Source organism: Malus domestica, chromosome 16 (genome assembly GCF_042453785.1).
Source record: "Malus domestica chromosome 16, GDT2T_hap1".
NCBI lineage: Eukaryota > Viridiplantae > Streptophyta > Magnoliopsida > Rosales > Rosaceae > Malus > Malus domestica.
In genome coordinates this window covers 28,245,389-28,261,640 of record NC_091676.1, presented here as the reverse complement: position 1 = coordinate 28,261,640, position 16,252 = coordinate 28,245,389, and the positions used below count along the sequence as shown (strand labels likewise).

The following is a 16,252-nucleotide window of genomic DNA, read 5'->3' as shown; positions in this document are numbered from 1 at the left end:
ACCTCAACAACTTTATGAATCATTCTTTTTTCTCAAAGAATAAAGATTCTAACATTTTGCCTATGTACAAGTTTAAGAGAAGCTCATTGGATCTGGGTCAAACGATCCAAATTAAAGCATCTATCTAAGGCCAACTTGTAATTTATGTTACCAAGGTGTTACAACCAAATATGGTTAGTCACTCCTCTGTATGACATTATTGTATTCTAAATGGTTAACACTGCCACATCACCTCTATCGATGTAGAGATTATTAATTGGATTACATTAGGGAAGTGTTATTGGCACTCCAAAAATCTCATTCTAAGTGCCTGACAAGTGTATTTTTCTTTCCTAATATAGAAAGTTTGGAGTGTAGAATGAAATTTTTGGAGTGCTAATAACAATTCCCTTACAATAATGCAATCATTAATTAATAAAGAACAATGTTTTGTCAAACTGTTTGGGCCGAAAATAATTGAGCCTAAGCCTAGTAACTCTTTGGGCTTGGCCAAAATGGAAGCCTTCAGTACCTTGGGTTGGTTTGAGTTCGGTCTGGCCCAAGGAAAAGTAGCCGAATCTTATAATAGCATGACATTCTAAAAGTCAGGGTTGGATTCGATTGAGTCCTCAATTGGTAAACTTGTCAAGGATTAAGATAAATATTGATCAAATTCGTAATATTCTGAGGATTAATATTTGTAGCTGATTAGGATTAGAATGAATGAAATATGAAGAAGGGACTAGGTCCATATTCTCGAGCTCTATGAAGAGATTGGAACAGATTGGTGACAAGGAAGTATAATCCATATAGGACTCTATTTCGGTATAAGGTGAAAATCACTCTTATAAATAGAAGGGGATTTGCAACATTCAAGTGACCTTCAACACAACACACAAATATGCACATTGAAATCTAAACCCATTTTATGGTTGGATATTCGCAAGTGCATTTTAGACTTCGGCATTTCGACGACCGAACCATATTTACAATCAAGACACTTATCTATTTTGAGTATTGTGTATTTACAGCTCGGTACCAATTCAGTGCACTTATATTTACACAAATATAATTGAAGTAGTTGAGCCTGATGTAGACAATCTTGAACTTCTCAGTGACTAGCAGCTTTGTCTTCGGACTCTAGAACCCAGAGGCCAAGACTAGTTCATTCCTCACCCGTAATTGCTCGGATAAGAAGTCAGTAGTGCGTTTGACACCACCACCACACATTCATTTACTCATCGACCGAGCTCGGTCGTCGAGTTGGCATGCCCTGCATTCAACTGAAGGACGTAGTTAACTCATTTGTTGTTCAGCGTGCGTGCCACATAAGCTTGGTAGTTTGTAAGCTCTACCTAAACATAACAATTCATTCATCTCTTAAAATTACAATGACAAATTAAGTTCCTCATTCAAATTGAAATGTATGACATTTGTCTTGGTCTGACATTTGTCTCCCTGATGCTGAGGGGCCTTAGCTTAAACAGATTACAAGGTTGGAATAAAGCTCTTATGAACTATCATATTTGGAGCTTAATTTATGGTCTATCTAGGTGAAGGTGTATTTACTTCAAGGTAATTCTTTGTAGAATGCCTCTTTTCCTCTAGTTTGCTTTTAGAATTGGAGGAAATTTCTTCATCTCATAGGACTTGTTAGACCCTTCTTCTTTCATGTCATTAGTGATGGGAGCTCCACCTCTCTATGGTGACAATTGGCACCTATTCGAGTCTCGTACCCTTAGATGGCCTTCTAGTATCATTATGGAATCAAGGCTCCAACCAAATTCTTTGGTCAGAGAGATTATTGATAAGAATGGTTCCGACTGGACTATCACTTCAGTTGAAAATTGACCCCCTAAACTATTTTTTTGGTAAATTAATCCCATGAACTATTTAAAATCAGTCAATTAACCCCTTGCCATTAGATTGTGGAATCAATTCCGTAAAATTCAAGGGATAATTAGTCCTTTCATCATCAATTGTTACTTGTCAGCTATAACCACCATAAAATTTTGACATATAGACACAGAGTAATTCGAAAACATATAGTGACATGCCCTGATCCTGATGTCCGAATGACATCGGGATGGCCATATGCTGGCCGACACCCGAAGCTGACGCAAGCCATTTAATGAATTTATATGCCAATAACATGTGAAACATGCATATAAATTTTGCACATAACTACGCAAAGTAGTATTCAAATATAAGTCTTACAAAATACAATAATAATATTCAACTGCCAACAATGAATATAATGATGCATGACATGTTCAGAGCATACAACTAAGTCCAGAGTACAAGCGGAAGGTACTGATGAGTAGATTTTATATTATATATTTTACCCTAATTTTAGTATATTTTGGTTAATACTTTGGAAGAATTTTGATACTTTGAATTGTATTTTCAATATAGGACTTTCAACTTCCTCTGAAGCAAAACAGGATCAAATGGACGAATTTTGGAGTAATTCTAGTTGGAGGACATTCATGAGTCACTTAGCTTGATTGTATCAAAATTTGGGATTTTTCCACCGAGCGGTTATTTTCTGGCGATAAAATAAAGGAGTGATGCACAATGCTGAAAAATGACGTTTTTGGGCTTAAATTGCGTTTCTGGAGCCCAAGATGACTTCGGATGGGTTCGTGGCCTTCTGGAGAAGTGTTCAAAATATTCCAAACATTAAATCCAGCTATATTGGGCCAGTTTTGGAGCAGCTTATGGGTCCAAAACATGGCTGTTCAGATTTTAGGCAAATTTTACCATTTAATATAGGGTTATGTTTCCTATTTTATTTAATTATTATTTTTAGTTTCCTAGTGGGAATAAAGGACATGTTTTTAGGGTTTGTGAGGGGGGCAGATATATTGCTTGGCCGTCTACAGTTTTTCGGTACGCTTTATTTTATGCAATTTTGGAGACAGAGAGAAGTGCTAGGGTTTCGGAGATTTTCTACTTGAAGGTGTTTTCAATCATTTTCTTAATAATATTTTCTATGATTTCAATTATGAATATGCGTAACTAATTTCCTTTTGCTAGGGCGAAACCTTGAGCCTTAGCATGAGTATGTGATTTTTATTTAATTGCTTATGATTGATTGCATGCATACTTTGAATTGTTAATCACCGAGATAAAAACTATGTAATTGTCTTAATGCCTGATCACCATTAGGATCTTTAGAAAAGTACTTTGATGCAATTTTGGTCGGAAGGTTCCCTGAAATTGACGCTGGCTTCTTGTGATTAATAATTGTAATTTCACTTAGGATGAACACCACGTCTTAAGGGTTGCATGGCTTTTCAAAGGGTTTTCATAAAGCATAATGAGTCTTTCATGTTCAGATTTGATCCGAACGTCCGGACGGGTTGCATGTTAGATATACGTTCTATGTTGGAGGTTCCAAGTAGAATATGAATTAGAAAAATCTAACCTTCAAAGTGGCACGTGTAGAACATAAGTAATTGGTAAAAGTTCATAGGATTGCTAGGTGATGGTGGAACCCTAGTGCTTTCTTAATTTGATTTCTCCCAAAATTGTTTTCTTTTCCCTCTAGTTTTCAATATTGCAGATTGTCTTATCTTTAATAGTTAAATTCGTTTTTATTTTAAGTAAGTTATAAAATCAATCACCTCAATTCTACTTTACAATAATTAATTGAAATTTGGTTTGTTTCGAATTATTTAATAATCCCTGTGGAGAATGACCTTGCAAGATCCGTTTATACTACAACAACCTTGTGATTCTTGCAAGTATTATAAGAGTTTTTAGGTACGATAGAGAGTGCTATTACAATGATGTCAAAGCAGAGATGATGATATGATATCACTGGTAGGGAAATGTCTCGTAGTTCAAATCGTATGCCTTGTTCCTATGTCCTGAGAGGGCGCAAAACAAACATAAGTGGACCAAGTTGATATAGAGATGATGATATGATATCACTAGTAGGGAAATGTCTCGTAGTTCGGATCGTATGCCTTGTTCCTATGTCCTGAGGGGGCGCAAAACAAACATAAGTGGATCAAGTTGATATATATATATATATATATATATATATATATATATATAATACTGAAACAATTATCTTACTATCCCCCAAAGTTTTATGAAAACTCATAGCATAATAAGTAGTAGGTTTTCCGAAAACCTTAGCATGCCATAAAACATATCTCGTATATAATGTGCTAAATAATGGTATCAGTGTCTCCTGAAGGCACATAGAACTCTTCATTCGTCTGAAGGCCTTCATTCAGAAATACTTCTAATATCAATTGCCCGTAGGCTCCTACAACACCCACCCGAAGACATATATAAGTATCATTGCCCGTAAGCTCCTACAGCACCCACCCGAAGGCATATATGTGACGACTAGATAAGCATAAAAATCATTGAATATAATCTTTCCAACATAAACATATATCTCAAAAACATCTTCATAGCATATAGTCATCCATCATAAATACTACAAAGAAGTGTAAAAACATGTTCATAAATAGTATATAGTCATCCATCATATATACTACAAAGAACATAAATTCGATAGAGTATGGTATTCCAAAATATTCTCAATAAAGCATAATAATAATAAAGTGTAAATCAAATTTACTCATAAAACGTTTCGTAGAACGTAGCCATTAAATCATATTTTTCATGTATGCATTTCTACTATTAAAACATGCATTTTAGAAGAGATCCACTCACACATACTTCATTGTCGAAGAGCTGTACGAAATAGGAATGACGGGTAAGCACAACTATACCCAAACGATTGAATTTCGGAAAACGGACTTAAAAAATGGATCCAGGACGTCAAAAGTAGCCTACAAGGGGTCTTGGACAAAACCCAAAAAAGTAAAAAAAAGTCAACGTTGATCGATCAAAGTTAATGGTCAAAACGGGTCAACGGGTTTGGGTTGGGTCAACTGGGTCACAGGTCGGTCAATGGGCCGGGTCAAAGGTTGGTCAACGGGCCAGGTCAAAGGTCGGTCAACGGGCTTAGGGTTTGGGCTGGACCAGTTTAATAGGCTGGGGCGAGGCTTAAAAGGATTTGGTCTTGAAGCTATTGGGTCAAAGGCCTAAGTTGGATGGCCCAAAGGACCTGAGGTTTAGTGGGGTTTTGGGTTCAACAGGCTTGGCTTGATAGTCCGACCCAAGGTAAAAGGGTTATGGGTTGGGGAAACGGGCTGGTTCCCTTGGGTTTGGGCTCAGGGGTTTAGCGAGCCAAGGCCCGAAGGCCTGGGTTATATGGGTTTGGGTTTCCGGTTATAAGTCTTTCGACCCGTTTCTCATCGGGAATGAAGGCCGGAGCCTCATGAGCCCTGGCTGACGTCGATCGACCAAACTAACCTATGATATAACCATAAAAAGGAAGGTACCTGAAAGAGGAAGATAATTTGTACCTATGATGCATTGTAAAGTGGCCAGAGACGGCCGAGATTTCGCTCAAAGGTCTCAGGGGTTCGCTGGGGGGTTTTTTTGTGCTTTGCCGTGCTTCATAAAGACGAGGGAGAGCGAGAGAGAGTCTACGCAATGTTGGTGGTGGTGGTGAGGTCGCTGGTGTGCCTCCTCGGGTGTACGTAGGTGTGGGTGTTGCCGGGAAAAGGAGAGGGAGGGGGTCCAAGAGAGGGAGGGGGTCCAAGAGAGCTTCAGGATAGAGAGTGAGAGTGTGTGAGTTGAGAGAGATAGTGTGTTAACTTGGGGGGTGGGGAGGGGAAGAGAAAAGGAGATAGGGTGCTACCACGTGGCAGATAGAGAGAGGAGAAAAATCTAGAAAGGGGATTCGGATTTGGTAGAAAGTTTTTGGGGGGGGTAGTTTCGTAATTTTATTAATCTTTTAACAAAAATGTGAAATTACAATCTTTATTGAGGGTGCGGTTTCACATATAGTATAATGAGAAAACATAAAAAGAAATCAAACATTTACATGACGGACCATCTCACATTGTCATTACATATTATTTTGTTTTCACATGTGAATAATTTCATTGGTGGTTACGGTTGAGAAGTAAGAATTGATGAATGAAAGATTAATTTTCCTTTGAATTTGACATAATAGTGAATGAAATTTACAGACAAGGGGTCAATTGGCTTATTTCAAATAGTTCAAGAGGTTAATTTACCAAAAAAATAGTGCAAGTGGTCAATTTTAATTGGAGTAATAGTTTAAATGGTCAAATAACAATTTACCCTTGTTTTTAGCTTGACCTTTGTTGTCATTATTGTGTTGTAGTTTGTTGCTTCTTTTAGTCCCCCAACACCCCCCCCCCCCAAAAAAAGTAAATTACCCCATGCATGGGTAACCATCATTCCTCCCAAGTTCCACAACACCCACACCCACAAAAACAGGACAAATCACTTCCTTCGAAGTTTGAACCAAGACAAAAGAAACAGACATCCCTTGCCCCTGCTCTCTCTGCCTCTTTCTCCATAAATTGAGAGAGAGAATTTGGTCCCCTTTGTTTCTGCTTTTTCACTTAAGAGCTGGCTCTGGCTGGAGATTTGTTGCTTAATTGCCCATTTGCTCTGCATATGAGAAAGTGCTTTTCATAATTCAGAAATTTGTAGGAATGAAATACATTAGAACAAACAGCCTGAAAAGGCTATTCTCCCTCAAATGGAGAAGCTTAGAGGAAGTCACTAGTCTGAATGGCTCCAAAGGTGTAGAAAACAATGAAATCCTGAAGAATGTTGAAGCAAAAGAGATTTCTCCAAGACCCACTTGGAAATGCTTCTCCTATGAAGAGATTTCTGATGCCACAAATGTTTTTAGCTCAGGTAGGTTTTTGTTTGTTTTCGTTCAAAACCTATTTGATCTTTTCAGGGTTTTCTTTGGGTGATTGAAATTTATATAGTATTCATATTTTGTCATGTGGGTTTTGGCAAAAAATCTGGTTGGGAAAGGAGGGTATGCAGAAGTTTATAGAGGAGTTCTGGAAAATGGTGAGGAAATTGTGGTGAAGAGGCTCACAAAAACTGTGACTGATGAGAGGAAAGAGAAGGAGTTCTTGAATGAGATTGGGACCATTGGCCATGTTTGCCACTCAAATGTGTTGTCTCTTGTGGGTTGTTGTATTGATAATGGCCTTTATCTCATCTTCCATTTCTCCTCCAAAGGCTCTGTTGCTTCTCTTCTCCATGGTAAACATTTCACCATAACTTATATGGGAATGATTTCTGCGCACCTCTAGCCCTTGATTATTCTTTAAAAAGGTGCGCATAAATCATTTTCTGACACAAATTTACCAATTTAGAAATCTTGTTTTGCTTATTGGGCTTTGAATTTCTATGATAATATATTTTTCTTGAAATCCTTGTTGCAGATGAGGATTTGGCACCTCTGGATTGGAAAACAAGGTACAAGATAACTATTGGGAGAGCAAGAGGCCTCGGCTACTTGCACAAGGGCTGCCAGAGAAGGATAATTCATAGGGACATAAAGTCCACAAATATTCTATTGACTCTAGATTTGGAACCACAGGTTCACATAGAATCGTAGTCTCTTGCTCTCTTCTTAACCAAGATTTGAAACCAATGTATTGAATGTGATGTTTTTTTATTGTTTGAAATGTCACAGATATCAGATTTTGGACTGGCAAAGTGGCTTCCATCTCAATGGACTCATCATTCAATTGCTCCAATTGAAGGGACATTTGGGTAAGTCTGAATAAACATCAAATCCATGATTTATTAAAATTCTAAATACCATTTTTCTTAAATGATTAATCGACCGTGCGCAGTGGCGTTCTAGGATTCATATAGCCAACCCACTTAGTGAGATAAAGCTTTGTTGTTGTTATTGTTGATTAATCGATGATGTTGTATATGACTGTGCAGGCACTTAGCACCAGAGTACTATATGCATGGGATTATGGATGAGAAAACAGATGTGTTTGCTTTTGGAGTGATTTTATTAGAGCTCATCTCAGGCAGGAAACCAGTGGATGGCTCTAACCAAAGCTTACATGGCTGGGTAAGTAATGGAAACCCTCCCAAATCTTATTATATGATTTTTGTTTATTGCAACTTACCATATTCCACGGACAGGATGGACTTACATATACCCCTCAACATTATATATTCTAAAACTCAGTTGAACCTGGCACTGTTCAGCAATAGTAAAAGGGCGGAAATGCCCTCAGTTTTTTCTGTGTTAGAGTGTTCTTTTGGCTTTTCTACAGTAGAAAGTCTGTTTCGCCCCTTTTGGCCACGCGTCTTTCATCTCGGGTCTCTGCTCTGCTTTTTCTCTTCCACGCCGAACTTCTTCTGCTTCTGTCACGCTTTTTAAAAGATTCTTCCTTCTCTTTCTAAAAGTCCTCTGTCTCCTCCTTCACCCTACCCAAGCTTTTCTCTATCGGTTTGCTTTCCTCTCTTGCTCCCTGCGTGCAGATCAGCAACTGCACTGCTGTTCTTCCTCTCCTCCTCCTTAATTCTTCCACTCCAAAAACTTCATTTCATCATAACTTTTTCATACGGCAACGAAATCGCGCAAGGTCGGAACCTATAGATTCGTATCAGAGCCCTCTTCCATCTGATATGACACCCACACCTCAAAATCAATTGTGCTCAGAGATTGGAGCCTAGAACAGTGACGGTTTTTTGGCGGAGTTTTGCTCATTCCGCCCAATCCCGCCGGAATTTGGTCTCGGCCCAAGAGAGAAAGTTGATCCTCTCCTGACGATCTTTCTACCTATACTTGAGTTCGTTGAGTGAATTGAAAGTTTATTTTTATTTTTTTTAGTTTTTGGTTTGTGGGTTTTTAATTTTTTTTTTTTTTTTTGTGTAGGTAAAGGAAGAACCCAGAAGAGATATGTTCACTGTTCAGCAGCTAATAGGTATCTCTCTCTATAGTACCAGTACATGTATAAACATATGTGTACATCCATAAACAAACATGCATATTCTCATTTGTTGGATTTTTTATGCTTTATTATTTAACGTTTGGTTTTGTTGTTGTTTGATTTGTTTGCAGAGGGACAACAACATCTTGGATAGCTTTTGTGATTTTAAAACATTTGAGGGTGAGATTTACATAATGATTTATATTTGCGAGTTTAGTTTTTTTTTTCCAATTTTAAAATGTTAAGATTTGAACATTTTTTTGGCCTTGAATTTTTAATTAGCTTATGTTGTGAGTTTTGATTTAATGAAAGAGTCCGGTGGTTTTTTCCAATGTATAGAATTTGACAAATAAGTTGGTAGGTAGGAGATTAATTTGATTGTATCAGAAGTGATGGTGAGGTTGGGCAAAAAAGAGTTATGAAAGGCTTAATATTGTTTCTTACTTTCTTTATACTAATTTAATTTTGGATGCTTACATTAAAAAATTATTAAAAAATTGGATGCATGGACAAAACAATTATTAAAAATTGTGAGAAGCCCACCTGTATCCCATTGCTTTGCCTTTTGGTTTATTTTATTTTTGGGTTTTGCACTGCTTTTTGTCTTCCACGCGCCGAGTCTCCCGCAGCATGTGGCACATATAAAGATAAAATAATAATTAAAAAATTGGTGACAGAACAAAAAAATATATTTAAAAAAGTAAGTTAAACCAGGCCACATGTTTTGTGGCACATAACACAATAAAAAATTATAAATTTTTTTTGAATGCATGAAAAAATTAAAAATTGTGAGAACCCCCACCCCCCGGTCTCCCATTTTGCCTTTGGTTATTTTGTATTTTGGTTTAGCTCTGTTTTTTGTCTTCCACGTGTTGTTCATCGGGGGGCTTTCTGTTGAGAGGTTTTCTCTCTATTTCTTTCATTTTCATCTCTTTCTTTCCTCACTTTTTCCTTTGCTTTTTCTGCTTCTTTCTTTCACGTTTTAGCAAACGATGCTTCATCTTTCTTTCGTTTGTGTGTCATCAATGTTATTATGGGTGCATGATTTAGTTCTGTTTTGTGTTTGCAGGAAACGGTGTTGTTCGTTTTTCCCAGGTGTTGTGTTGCCATTTTCGCGCTGGTTCTACTTTAGGTATGTCATTCTTTTTTTTTTTTTTTTCCACTTATTTTTGCTTATTTTCTTTTCGTGGGTAAATCTGATGTTTAACTTAGAGCGCAGAAAATAGGGAATAATGATTAAAAAAAATTATGTTTTTGGATGAATTTGGTGTTTAAATTAGAGTAGAGAAAATAGGGAACGATAAATAAAGAATGAAAGAGAAATTAAAAAATTTATGCTTTGTTTGACCAGGGTAAATGAAAAATGCAGCTCCGACTCCTATCGATAAATTACAGCCGTATATAAAGGTGGCGAAGATAAGAGTCCAAATTTGCAGGATATGGAATTCGTCGATTCCTGGAGCTGTTCAAACATACACAGCTCTGCACTCTGTGCTACTTGATGAAATGGTGAGCAGTTGTTATTCATTTGTATTAATTAAGACTGGTAACAAGGGTAATTAACCTAGAAATAACACTTTGTTCTATCATGTTCTTTTCCATGCTGAATAATAACCCTTAGGTTTATTTAGATGAATAGAGTGTGTGATCAGTCTTTTGATCTTAATTTTTAATTTGACTGTTTCTATTTAGGTTAGTATATATATATATGATTGATATTCAATTTATACATATTCATTCTTCTCATATAAAATCAAATTGGTATTGTGATTTGCTTATTGTTTGGATTTCTAATCCTAATGACTTTATATTTGATATTTAATATTTAATCCTTGGATTAGTGTTAAATTCTATATTTTTAGTTTAATTTGTGTTTTCTTTTCTGTTTTTGCAGCTCATCATCCAAGTATAAATGTTGTTGTGGAGCTGCTTAAATGAGGTCCCTTTTCGGTTATTAAAACTTAATGTTACCTGCTTTCATTTCCAATTTTTGAGTCTTCTATTTGTTTGCTTGCTGCAATTATTCAACTTAGCTGCTATAACATTTGTTTCCTTCTGTTTTGTCCTCTGCATTAACTACCATTTGGATCATGTGAATGACAACTTTCATGTATATTTCTAATAATGAGTAGTTTATTGCTGTTAATCTTTTGATCAACTTCATTTTTACAATTTCTGTCTTCTATCATTTTCTATTATGTAACTAAAATGTCATGTCCTACTGAAAAAATAATGTCACTATTGATGAACCCGCGCGCGGGCATGAATGCTAGTTTCAAGCTAAAAATACAATATCATCTGTTTCAGCTTTCCACAAAATATAATAAAATATTTGTCTGAGACGCCGCCTCGAGAGGTGCATGCAAGTCACTATCCTATTCCATCTTAGCAAGACTAATTAAGTGATTAATAATTGAAAATATATATATATATATATTATATTTTGCAAATTGTTGTGGTTTTTCAACAGGCAAAACCAATTTTGAATCTTGGGGAGATTGAAAGGCTAGTAGATCCAAGGCTTAGAGGGGCCTTTGATGTTACACAGCTGAAAAGACTCGCCTTTGCAGGATCTCTCTGCATTAGAGCATCTCCAACATGGCGCCCTCCTATGAACGAGGTAGCTATTTATTTTATTTATAAGCTCATTTGTGTGTCAATTGTCATATTGATGAATGCAAATTCCCAATCGTAAAATTCTGATTTACCAGTCACCTAACTAGCTATTCTTTCGCAAAAAATTGACATTTGTACAATGTACTTTAGCCCGAAACTATTCTTGTTGAAAGCACTTTTGTTATATACGCAAAATGATTCTTATAATTTAAAAACACTTTTAATTATCAAAATTTATCCCAGGTGCTAGTTTTGATTATCTAAAAGCATTTTAAGCCGTAAAAAACACATTACTACATGACCTCCTTAGTTAAAGTAGTCATTTATGGTATGCGGTTAGATGTGCACTTCTTAAAATATCCCATATATGTAGGCGGGAACAGGGGAAGGGGTCAGATTTATCCCGACGGGAGCAAGAGTAACAATAATGTTTATAATGCTACAGCAGCAGGTATAGTAAGCAAAATAATACGAAAAGAAAAAGGGGGGTATGCCTGAAAGAAGAAGAAACTAATTATAATTACCTTTCCTTTTGGAAGTTGGTGAATATCTATAATAAGGAACAATCATGCACCATGATTTAAAAAAAGATTTAGATGTGATCACCAAATTGATTAGGCGAGTGGGTCCTAATTGTCTCATTTTTTTTTAACCCATGTCATCTTCACTAGTCATTTTCATTTGCATATATAATACATGAGTGCTTTTAGGGAGATCAAAATTTTTAAACAAAATTCGTAAAATAAATGATATAGTTGTAGATGATTGGATTATTAATTAAGTATCGATTAACGTGCTTATTTCTTATTGGTGACACATTATTTGGTTTGAAAAATTTGGTCTCGCAAAATTGCACAATGTGAATCACAAAAAGTTCATCCATATCATTTCCCCTTGCATAAATTTATGAGTTTAAGATAGAAGTATATAAAAATTAGTTGTATCATAATTATGTTGTAGGTTGTACACCTATCTTTTCCTTCTGCACACTTCTAATTATTTATGATATTTAATAGACAAAAATAAAAAGAGATAAGCATAAGAAAAAAAAAAGCGTGCGAAAATCATTATCCAATCTAATCAATGAGTTTGTGGATTTAGTATACTTGTTATGGTATATAGAAAATACATTATGGTTCAATATTATGGTTCAACTTTAAGAAACGATGGTCACTTAGTACTACGGTCTAATGATATTTCTCTTTACTTGTAAATGAGGTCTTTAGATTTGTTTATACCATACTTAGGGCCTTCGTATTTAGATTTTGTACAAATACTCGGGAGACTCAAATGTAATTATGTAATAAATGGAGGGGCAAATATGTAATAAGTGAGGAGTCCTTATTCTATAAAAGGACTTCTCACCCTTACAATTAGGGGAGACCATTTCTTAAGCCTTCTCACCCCTCTCACATCCCCTCTCATATTCAGAGGTTCTCTTCCTCACCTCTCAGATAAATACAATATCAGTGTGGACGTAGCCCAAACCTTGGGGTGAACCACGGTACATCTTGTGTTCTTTACATTACTTGAAGATTCACGGTCGGATTTACGTTGTTCCAAGACCTCCGGTTTTGTGCATCAACAGTATTACTAACTCATTGTGAGGCTAGGCTGATCCCCTCCTCTTAGTGAAGATAACATCGTTTGTTCAAAAAAAAAAAACGAAGAATTAACATGAATACATTCGATATAGTAATTTAATTTGCCACTATATTTGCAGGTATTGGAGGTGATGGAATCAGAAGGGCAAATAGACAAAGAGAGATGGAAGATGGCAGAGGAAGAAGTAGATGAGTTTTGGGGTTTTGAGGATCTAGAATATGAGTGCAACGCTTCCTTCTCAATTTCACCACACGATTCCATATCAACAGCAAGTTGTTAATTAGATGTAATAATTATGTTGAAGAGCTATAAAGAAAAGGGGTTAGGCATGAACTTTATGTCAATTTTATTATTATTATATATGTTTGGGCCCAAAATATTGGTTTGGGCCGAGATGTATTCTCGGCCCGGAAGGTCGTACAAAAAAGGTTACTGTGGATCATTTAGTTCATGGGCTTTCTAATATAGGTCGGTCAAGTCATGCTGCGAGACGAGTAATTGAATCCTGGCACAATAAGGAGTCTCGGCAAGATATAGATAAGAAGTGAATCCAGTTTGATAAAGGAATAGGTTCAAAGTCATAGTGAAAATAGGACTGGTCGAGATGGTGTTTGATGAGAAGAAGAAATCCTAATCCGAGTAGGGTTTTAACTCGGTCTAGAAAGTGCCTGGTGTTATAAATAGAAAAGGCTGTGCATCGTTCAAGCCCCTTCCAATTCAACACACAATTGCCCTGCGCAAATTCTCTCAACAACCTTGAGACTTTTTCCTTTTCTTTTTTCGCCAACACACTTTCAGTTTGGATAAACAACACTGTGAAGGCAACCAGTGATATCTTTAGTCGGCATAGATAGCACTGTCACCGTAGAACCAGCCAGTCTCGCAGCATCTTCAGTCGGCATAGATAGCACTGCATCGAGGGTGACTGGTTATTGATCCAAGTCTCGGCCGAAAAGGATTTCTGAATCCTTTTTGGTCGAGGTCATATCATTAGCCTTCTCGGCGAAGTGAGGTGTTACAGTTTATTAAGCTCGGCACATTGCACGCCGAGTTGGTTTATGATTGGATACTCTCAAGTGGGATTTAGAGTTCGGCATTCCGATGGCTGAACCATGTTTATTGTTAAGATATATATCCGCTTTGAGTATTTGTGCCCTTACACCTTGGTGTCTATTCGGTGTGAGTTTACTTTGACAAATACCATCATTGTGACCGAATCCGACAACGATGACGATTTGTGAACTTCGTAAAAATAGTAGCCTTGTCTTCAGGTTCGAGAACCCAAGAGGTCGAGATGTGTTCCTTCCTCAGTCGTAATCGTGAGACGCAGAAGTTAGCCATGCACTAACGCAACATCAATAAATTTTACTCCTCGGTTGAGCTCGACCGACGAGTTGGCACGCCCTGCATTCAACCGAAGGACGTAGTTAGCTTATAGATTACTCGGCCTACACACCACGTAGGCTTGGTAGTTTTTAGGGTCAACATTTTGACACGTCCAGTGGGACCCAGTGCTAAACTACGAAGTTCATGCCAATTGAAACACGATCGGTTAAAAAGAAAATAGCTATGGAAAAATCAACAACCGATTTGCTAATTCAGAACATAGGACAAAGTGTATCACAGACACAGAATCCACTTAGTGCCGTGACACTTGAGTCCACAAGCGCGACTCGCCAAGAAAAGGAAATTGGTCTAGGTGGTCAGCTTTGCAGTCTAGAAATCCCCAACAAGAACACCTGCGTCCTCAATGAAGGGATAGTGAAGGTCTGTGATGAGGATGGTGGTGAAGGCTTTGATCCACCAACAAGATCGTTTCTTTGAAGATGACTTGACGAACAGTCTAGGGTGGTTGAACAAACGTTTAGTCGAAGAATCGATAAACTGCACGATGTGATACGTAGTAACAGTGAGGTACAAAACAAATTGCTTGAAATACTAGTTAGCAAGGTCTGCGACGACAGGTCATTTGATCTTTCCCGGTACTTGCCACCAAGGAATAATCTGTTGCCAGTAGTATAGGCCGAGCCAATTCCTACTCGGCTCAAGCCAATTGACTTAGAAAAAAAAGGAGGATTAAGTAGCAGGACAGATGGACCTGACTAGAAAGTAAAAGTAACGTCCGTCGATATAACCAAGGTCCAGCGGATGATTGATTCGGCCATGAAAAACGGGCCGAAGTTCCCTAAATTCATCTACTCATATCCAGCTTACGTGGAACGGTTCGAATATCCTAAAGGTTTCAAAATTCCAGATTTTAGTCTTTTCACTAGAGAATGGTCTTTATCCTCATTAGAACATGTGGCCCGTTTCACCGCGCAATGCGGAGATGTCAACTGTGATTTTCACAAGCTGCGACTGTCAGTTTTTCATTGCCAGGTTCAACATTTGCCTGGTATATCAACCTTCCACCCAATTCCATCCAAAGCTGGGAGGAATTGGTCGAGAGATTTCACGAGCAGTTTTATCGGCCAGGGATGGAAATGTCAGTTTCTTCGTTGGCAAGGATGGTTCAAGCATCTGATGAGTCACCAATGGATTATCTTACCAGATTTAAATCGGCCAGGAATTGGTGCCGAGTACCCCTCCCTGAAGTTAAGTTTGTTAGACTTGCTTTGAACGAACTCGATATAGAATACAAAAAGAAATTTCTGGGGGCAAACTTTCGGGATATGTATGAATTAGCCCAGCATGTCGAGCAATATGACTATTTTCTCCGAGAAGAAAAGATGTTGAAACCCCCATCTCGAGGGACGATTTACAAAAACCTACAGTCAATTACCCGTCGATCGAAGGCGAGGAATCTCAGTACGTCAGCGTGGACGCGGCCGAGATAGTAATAGATAAACCATACGTGTGTAAGGCATTGACTCAAATTAATTCCAAAGAAGTCAAAACCCGCTCGGCCACTGAAGAAACAGCAAAAACATCAAAAGTTTATACCTTTGATATCACAAAGGCTGAAGCAATTTTTAATCAATTGCTATCAGCGAAGATCATTAAACTTCAGCCAGGGCATAATATTCCCAAGGTCGAAGAACTTAAAGGAAGGACATATTGCAAATACCATAACTCCACAAAGCATGCAACAAACAATTGTGTCATATTTCGTGATGATATCAAGAGCTGGATTGACAAAGGCAAGCTAAAGTTTCCTGAAAAACACATGACGGTTGATACGGATCCATTCCCTTCAGTGACAGTCAGCATGGTAGATG

General features: G+C 37.4%; 1 protein-coding gene and 1 long non-coding RNA gene across 4 annotated transcripts; both read left to right on the top strand.

Moving 5' to 3' along the window:
- The first annotated feature begins 6,367 nt into the window (after positions 1 to 6,367).
- LOC103453831 (probable receptor-like serine/threonine-protein kinase At5g57670) lies at positions 6,368 to 13,411 on the top strand. The gene is made up of 7 exons (XM_029095925.2): positions 6,368 to 6,750; positions 6,877 to 7,113; positions 7,296 to 7,453; positions 7,550 to 7,629; positions 7,810 to 7,945; positions 11,284 to 11,433; positions 13,153 to 13,411. The coding sequence occupies exons 1-7, from the start codon at positions 6,543 to 6,545 to the stop codon at positions 13,312 to 13,314; spliced, it is 1,131 nt and encodes a 376-aa protein (XP_028951758.1). The 5' UTR covers positions 6,368 to 6,542; the 3' UTR covers positions 13,315 to 13,411.
- LOC139192717 (uncharacterized) lies at positions 8,213 to 10,959 on the top strand. Of its 3 annotated transcripts, none has more exons than XR_011577041.1 (6): positions 8,213 to 8,634; positions 8,759 to 8,807; positions 8,945 to 8,993; positions 9,883 to 9,945; positions 10,165 to 10,322; positions 10,708 to 10,959. It is a non-coding gene; the product is annotated as an uncharacterized lncRNA (long non-coding RNA). The 3 variants fall into 3 exon arrangements; XR_011577040.1 differs by having other exon boundaries at positions 8,213 to 8,672; XR_011577039.1 differs by having other exon boundaries at positions 8,213 to 8,676.
- Positions 13,412 to 16,252: the final 2,841 nt, after the last annotated feature.